The sequence below is a fragment of the Salminus brasiliensis genome, chromosome 20, assembly GCF_030463535.1.
Source record: "Salminus brasiliensis chromosome 20, fSalBra1.hap2, whole genome shotgun sequence".
NCBI lineage: Eukaryota > Metazoa > Chordata > Actinopteri > Characiformes > Bryconidae > Salminus > Salminus brasiliensis.
The window spans coordinates 22335286-22343294 of record NC_132897.1 but is presented as its reverse complement, the minus strand read 5'-3'; the positions used below and the strand labels follow the sequence as shown (position 1 = coordinate 22343294).

The 8009-nt window shown below is 44.7% G+C and overlaps 1 protein-coding gene across 1 annotated transcript; it reads right to left on the bottom strand.

Annotated features, from left to right (window-relative positions):
• Window positions 1-4602: 4602 nt before the first annotated feature.
• LOC140542374 (cation channel sperm-associated protein 3-like) lies at window positions 4603-6760 on the bottom strand. The gene is made up of 7 exons (XM_072665324.1): window positions 6700-6760; window positions 6471-6588; window positions 6097-6312; window positions 5698-5871; window positions 5315-5443; window positions 4860-4958; window positions 4603-4749 (listed from the first exon to the last, which is right to left on the bottom strand). Exons 1-7 carry the CDS (start codon window positions 6735-6737, stop codon window positions 4603-4605), a joined length of 921 nt encoding a protein of 306 aa, XP_072521425.1. The 5' UTR covers window positions 6738-6760.
• Between the last annotated feature and the right edge of the window lie 1249 nt (window positions 6761-8009).

The window sequence follows — 8009 nt, the reverse complement described above, 5'->3', positions numbered from 1 at the left end:
AAATTGAGGCCAACATACTGTTCCTGAACGCCCAGCTGTCATGTCCGCGTCGCCGCGCCCGCAGACTCTCATGAGGACTCTTATTCTGGTATTTACGTTCGTGTCTAACTTCGCGTACTTTGGCTAATGTCAGGTGCGCTCGATTGATGCTCATTGTTCTGGTAACACGGTTCACCTGAGGCTGAGGTGTATATAAGGGGCGAGCGCTAGGCGCTCTTTGGCGAGAAGTGGATGTATTCGTGGTGCTGGTTGCAGAAAGTAAACCGAGCTAACCGAGTGCGGCAGAGTTCAAGAGTCCACGAGGTCTTCAGAGAGGCTTCCTCTCTATGCAGGTTCACGTTAGTAGTACCGTTCGTGGGCGAGCCTCGTTACCAGCTCTGTTTTGTCTTTGCCTTTTGGGTTCTGCAGCTGATCTCTCAGCTCTCGGTCTCGCGTCACGTAAGTTCCCTAGCGCCTGACGAGCGCAGCTTTGCTCTCCCCCAGTTTCCCCAGGCGCTGCCTGTAGGTCTTGGTTATCGTTGCGCCTCCCTCTCAGTCCCGGTACGCTAGCCTAGCTCCAGGATTCCCTCCGGCCTCAGGTGTGTGTCTTTGCTTTGCCCACGTTACTTTGTCACTGTACCTTTGCTGCCTCTTCCTGAGTGTAGCCTTGTTTGAATAAACGTTCTTGCATCGAGTCATCTATGTCTATTTATTTATTATTATTATTTTTAACGGACTGACCGAGCACAAACAGCTAAATCAATACACAAGCATGATGATGCAGCACATTGCAGGGATGTTTGGTGTGTGCCCCTCAGGATGATGTACTTGTTTTTTAATCGTCCACATTTGAAACATGTCAAACTCCATAGTCTGGTAGATAGTCTGGTCTAAGCCTGCTTTATGTGTCTGTCAGAAGTAGAAGCCGACACGCTCGTCTGCTGTTGTAGTGCATCTGCCTCACAGTTCAGCGTGTTGTGCGGTTTGAGAGGCTTTTCTGCTCCACACACTTGTACAAAGTTGTACTGTAGTCTTCAGCTCCTCAACAAGGTGTGTATCCATCTGTAGAACTGCGACTCACTGGATGGGTTTTCTTTATCACACCAATCTGAGTGAGCTCTAGAGACTGTTGCACATGAAAATCTCCTCAGTTCTAGAATAACTCAAAAACCAGCCCATTTAGCCCCAACACAACCACACTATGCTGAAAATCACAAAGATTACTTTTAGTACTCCTCCTCATTGGGAAGGTTGATACGAACATTACCTGAAGCCGCTGGCCTGTCTTTACATGATTTTATACCCTGCACTGCTGATAAAGAGAACTGCATGAGGTGTTCCTAATAAACTGTTTGGTGAGATCATAAATCAGAGAGTTTAAAGAGAGTAAAATGACTATTTAATATCAGCCTGTTTTCAGTTTGTGAGTCAAAGAACCCAAGTATTTACATTTTTACTTTCATTATTTGAACTTTTTCGAGACTCGCAGGACTACCATATTAGATCTACTTCATCACTACAGATTTACAGTAAAGTAATAGCTTGAGCATTGATGAAATGTGTTCATATTTACCACAAACATGTCTGCCTATTGCAGACTCTCCCAGCATTATTGAGCTAACACCACAATCGGTGTTTACTGATATCAGTGTACATGAACCCAGCTGAAGAACAAACCCAAAGCCAAGACCTTACACAACTCAATTCTCCTTTCAGTTCAATTCAAATTTATTTCATAGTCACTGCATAGTCATGCAGTGAGGTGAGGAGGGATCAATGCTGGGCCCCAGAGCAGCACATCAGGCAGCAGGGTGGTGGAGAGACAGGTCTGGCGGTACCGGGATGGAACAGTTGGAACTGAGCATCTCGTTACATGGAAAAGAGAGAGAGAGAAAACAGAAAGGAGGGAAAAACACAAGGGGTCAGGAGGAGAGCAGCAACACGATTTGGGGGGGGGGGGTTATACAGCAGGACAGGATCCCATGGGTAGACAGGAGCATCCAACCACAAATGGTCTGGCGTCAGCAGCTAGCAGGGAGCAGCTCGGCACATGGGGAGAGAAAAGAAAGGAGAAAATGAAGAAGTGTTTTGGAGTTTGAATAGACTGATGTACCTCCTGTAAAAGAAGTAGATTAGATAGACAGAATTTAAAGTGTCTTACAGTAGTGCTGGTTATGACTGAGAATCCATCTAAATTTAGAGCAATATAAATAGATTTACCCATCTTTGAATCAATAAGTAATACCTCTGTTTTACCTGGATTAAGCAAACCGTAAGTTGTGGGGCATCCAGTTCTTTATGTCTTTAAGACAGTCTGTTCTGTTCTGGAGACAAATGGTCTTGTTGGAAGTACAGGTGTCGTTAGCATAGCAATTAAAGTCGATACCATGCTTCCGGACTATTTTAACCCAGCGGCAGCATAAGAAGATTCAATAATAACAGACCCGGGATTGACCCTTTACTCCCTATAATCCGTAAGCATGGTACTGACATGGTAAGAATGTCTTTAATAATGATTTTGAGTTCTATTAATAAGACTAAAAGGCACTCGATTTTCCTTCAGTTCCTCATGGTCCAATAACTGAATTTTAATAAATATAGTGACTGAGTGATTCCTAAAGAATTCCTGGAATTCCTGAAACAATTCCTAGGTGGTGGTTCTGTAACTGCTTTGGTGTTTCTATGTGGTTGCGAGGGTGTTTCTTGGTGGTTGCCATGCGGTCGTTAGGCCATTAAGAGCTGCACAAGCATTGTCACAAATCAGCAGACATCCGGGTCCAAGCCCCAAGCGAGCAAGCCAACGGCGACAGTGGCAAGGAAAAACTCCCTCAGATGGAGAGGAAGAAACCTTGAGAGGAACCAAGACTCACAGGGGGAACCATCCTCCTTTGGTTGACACGGGAGAGCAAAACCACGCAACAAAAGCATGCAATGAAAGAAATAACTAAGGGACACATAGACGAGAGCCTAATACTGCCCAGAAGTATTGTGAATGAATCACATGAATTAGATCTGTGATTCCTTATTCTCATCTTCTGATCCGCTTAGTCAAATTTAGGACCGCAGAGGCAATAGGGCAAGCAAAGCCACCCAGGCATCCCTGTCCCCAGGCACTTCTACCAGCTCCTCTTCAGGACCCCTAGATGCTTCCAGGCCAGCCAGGAAATACAATCCATCCAGCGGGTCCTGGGTCATCCTCGGGGTCTAATCCAAAGTCGCTGATGCCCGGTAAACAGTTCAAGCGCACGCCGAAGGCCTCCGCACGTGGAAGCCAGGCAGACACAGCTCCGACACCGGGAGTACGAGGAACGAGCGGCTCGCGTTAGCAAACCCGCCAAGCCCGTGCTCCTGGAGCTCCTCCCGCAGGATGTTTCGGGGAACACGATCATAAGCCTTCTCCAAGCGTAGAAAACGCATGAAGACCGGGGCGGCAAATCCTCATGTTCCTTCAACTACCTGACGGAGAGCGAAGAGCTGGTCTGCTGTTCCACGGGCAGGATCAAATCCTGGAGGTACCCTGGAAAAGACTTTCTCAGAGAGGCTGGGAACCACTACCCCGGTTCGCCAATCCAGAGACACTGCTCCCAGGATTCATGCTACATTGAAGAGGCGTGTCAGCCAAGACAGACCCTCAATGTCCAGAGCCTTCAGCCTAAACTGCGAGCGAAGGCGAACAGAACTATATACTATATACAGCTGCTATCTCTCAACCTTCCGCACCAGCTCATAGCTCCTTACCCGCTAGTGAGGTCACATTACACTCACCCAGAGGCAGTTGCAATGCTGTTGCCAAGCAGTTGCTTTGGTCTCAGAAGTGGATGGAATGCGCTCGCTAGGGTATTGCTCCGCTGTTTCACATCATTGCTATGCAGTTGTACGTGGTTGCTATGCTCTTTAAAGCTGCTTGGTGACAATGTTGGTGGAACTTGAGCTGTGTCACATGGTTCTATGCTGTTCTACGGGATTTGTTAAGAAGATGCTGCTGCTGCTTCAGTGGCGTTTGCTACGGTGTTGTTTAGCAAACTTTTTTGCAGCCATTACCAAACGCCAAGCGCTTTTAGCTTTGCGTTTCTGGAGTCCTGGCTTTGATCCAGCAGGGACATTCCTCGCTGCTCTTCCTCGCTGCTCTTCCAAGTCCAGCTCCAGGAGTTCACGCTGGATACGAAGAGCATCGTCAGAGATCTGCTTCAGCCTACACACACACACATGATAATGTTAGCACCATAAAGTCACACATCTACACGGGCTGGAGGTGATGTAGTTTTTTTTTTATCACACTGTAAAGATGATTAATAAATGGATGCATTGAGGTGGGCGGGGTTATAAACATGCCTACAACCTATCAGAGTGAGGGGGTTGGAGTGTATAAACATGGATGTATTCTATCAGAGCAGAGTGGGTGCAGGGTTGTGGGGTAATTTACACATCTAGTGCAGTTTATCTGGTGTTGTATTGTTCAGAGTTCATTTCCACTGTTTTATCAGATCACTATAATAGAATAGATACAGTTTTACCTCCTAAAATATCAAAGATCCAAACAAATCCTCACTTTAAAAAAACAAAACATCTATTAAACCTGAATGAGTGTGTGTGTGTGTGTGTGTGCGTGCGCTCTCCAATTGCCTACTTTCTCATGTCTTCCTCCTGCTTCTCTAACGTGGTCAGATACAGGTTGATCCACGTCAAGCTCGTGCAGACCTCTTTCGGTTCGAGGAAGTCAGCGCTGTCAGACTGTTGATATTTCAGTCTGAGCTGGTGAAAATACTCTGCCTGTAGGAGATGGAAACAGCGCTACAGTTTAGACACATCATTGTAGAAAAGAAACACTTGTGGAAAGGATTTAAAAAAAAAAATTTCAGCTCAATGACTGAATGACTTACCGGACTCTGAAGCAGCTGCTCCTTTCGCTTTCTCTGCATCCTCTTTTTCTGCAGATCTTCCTCTTCCATCTTCTGCATCTTTATTTGCTTAGATGTTTGCTGTTTGAAATTAGAGAGAATAAACAGTTCATGAATGATGATAAAGACTAAAGCTACTTTTCTCAGAACATACGATTAGTTTCGGAACAAAAAAAAAAAAAACCCTTTGAAAGACTCTTCTTCTCCTCCAACGATGTGTTCGACGCCTCAAGCATTAAAGAGCATGTTTTCATTTAGAATATTCTAAGATGACAGTGAATCGTCTTGAACTAAACTGCATCATCACTGATGCTTCACTGTTAAAAAGGCTCTTCTGTCTATGCTTTGGCTTAATCTGGGTATCTGGACCTTAGACGTTCTAGACAACAAATGACTGTAAAAGACAAGTCAAAGAACTCCACAAAAGAGAGACTTACCATGACCAATCCCGTGAACATGTTAAGGAACATGAAGTTGCCTATCAGGATCAGGATGATGAAAAACAGCTCGCTGTAGGCAATCCCTAGACTATGAAGTCTGTCCTGGTGTTCCAGCCAGCCTGAAATCTACAATAGAGCAATAACGTTAATGGTAATAATGGTGGAAATAAAGTTCATCCCCTAAATGAACTAATGTGAAATGTGTGGATTGTTGTGAAAAGGCGAGTGTAAAAGTCTCTTGCCTAGTGCGTGCGTGTACATTTCTGGCATGAATGAGCAGATGTCCAAGTTGGCTCCTAATAATGTGCTCCGTGAGCGTATGTAGACGTGTGTATTTTCTGGATGTTCAGTATCTGTAAATGCGGCTGTGTTTGACTCACTGTGACTACGCTCAAGGTGGAGAGCAACGCAACACCCATATCCCCCCAGTTCTCGGGGTCCGCGGTTCCGAAATGCTGCACTCCGGCGACGGCAAAGACGAGCAAGATGAAGAAAATCATGGCCGTCACGTACGCGGCCGTCTTCAGGCCTTGGAACAGGATCAAGACCAGGTCCTGGAAAACAGCACATCATAACGTTAGAGTATCGGAAATGTGTCTTCTGTTTTTTTAATGGCACGTGATAACAATCAATAACCTAGAATTGTGGAAAACAAGCGCTATTATACACTTTATGTCCAAATGTTTGTGGACACCTCATTTAAACACCTCCCGAGGTTATTCTGCTTTTGTTTGAGTAACTTTCTACTGTCTACCCCTCATTCCCATCATGCACTTTACCTGGATACTGGGGATGATAAAGACGATTCTCAGGATCCGGAAAGCCCTGAGGATCCGGAAGACCCAGTATGACCCGTCTGCCCTGGAGATCAGCGACAGCAGCAGGAACCCGGTGTTGCAGATGTTGGCTCCACTTCCCCAGAAACCGCACGGCTCCGTGTACACCTTCACCATGAACTCCAAGATGAAGACCACCAGGTAAAACACATCAGCCCCCTGAGGAACAGATTAAGCACAATAAACGCACTGTGATCCAGTCTCTCTCACACACACACACACACATACATACATACATGCTCTCTGCCCTCCTTCCCTCTCTCATCTATATAAATGTTGTAAAATTAGGTTACGTGGAATTTCTTCAGTTCACTCACCTCGAACAACGCTGAATACGCAGCTTTAAGTTCACGGTCTGTTTCCAGACCCATGAACACAGCGTCCAGCGCGACCACTAGAACCATGAAGGCCCTAAAATAACACCCAAGTCTACTCCTGCACACAAACAAAGACGCAACAGAGCAGCAGAGTTGGTGTTGTTCAAGCAGAATGCACAAGATGCAGAAATAGAAAAGAATATCCATCAAGAAAATGTAGAAGTTTTACATTCTGGAGCTGGAGGTCAGTTCCCCTCTGTCCTCCATCTCGACGTCTCCCTGTCTGTGGTCTTCCAGCCTTGACGCAGGCTTTTTATTCACATCACCATGACGACCAGAATCAGAACCATTATGACATCACACTGGCCAGAACGCGCTCAGCTGTGAGAATGGTGACACTGCTTCATGGCGATTCACTCTAAAGCACTTCATTTGATTCAGTATGACGATCAAAAGGGTTGTCAGGGGAACGGTAACAGTATTTCACACAAACTATAACAATTTTACACACAAATATAATAAATGTAGACTTTTGAATACAGATACATTGACTTGAATACAGATAGCACGTCTTATAGAAGGTAAATATCAAATATCACACATTTAAATTCATTCATTTAGCTTTTTTTTTTTTTTTTTTAAGATATTGTTGTAAAAGTCATCTTTTAATAAGTTGCAATTTATGGCCAATTATATTTTATGAAATAGTTGTATATAATATTTTCACCTAAATCACCAATGTAGTGTTACTGGAGTTGGAAGCCTGTCTTTGTTGTGTTTAATAAACATAAAGAGTGATGATCTTTACACTTACTCTCATCCATTCATTTAATGATTAGAGACCTATCGTATAGTCTCAGAACCTTTCTGAACACCCCACAGAACTGAGCTTTGCCATAACAGCTCTCCCTGCGGGTCTTCACATCAGGAATAAAGAGAGGGTTAGATCTGGCAAGGATTCAGCAGATTCTAAACGACACAAGTACATAAACTTACATAATCAATCATTTACAACGGGTACGCTTGAAGCATGTTAGCTGTGTCTACTACAGGGGTCATCACATAAACAATGACGATACGAACGATAACATACAGACAGTATTTACGCTCTTCTATACCAGTATTATTTGCACGTCTTGTTTATGGCTATGTTGATGTATACCGGTAAGATAAGCAACGATAACTATTTGCACTATCCTGGGGTTACTGGTTGTGTCTCTTCCCCACTCTAGGTTAACCACGGATCTTGTCGCCTCCTAGAAGAAGACCCACTCACCAGCGCTCTCGTTCTCCCAGGATCACCAGGTAAGTAACATGCTCAGTGACCATCTCTATTGTGTGTGGGCTGCTGAGGAGTCAACTACCAGGGACTTCCCTACATGTGTTTTAATGCATTCTGTGCGTTTTTGTAACTTTCTGGCAGCGTGGTTTGTGCGTTTGTCGCACCTGATGCGTTTTTACACATTTGGTGGTTTCTCCATCTTTTTTGCCCTTTTTTGCATTCGGTGCCATTTTACGGCCGTTATGTGCACTTTTCTG

What these genes read in the sequence shown, in the direction of transcription:
- LOC140542374 (XM_072665324.1), bottom strand. Translation starts at nt 6,737, where the DNA reads ATGGAGGACAGAGGGGAACTGACCTCCAGCTCCAGAAT. An exon ending in CTGACCTCCAGCTCCAGAAT is followed by an intron (nt 6,589 to 6,699) that starts GTAAAACTTCTA and finishes GTTTGTGTGCAG; the next exon opens with GAGTAGACTTGGGTGTTATT. An exon ending in AGCAGCTGCTTCAGAGTCCG is followed by an intron (nt 4,750 to 4,859) that starts GTAAGTCATTCA and finishes CATCTCCTACAG; the next exon opens with GCAGAGTATTTTCACCAGCT.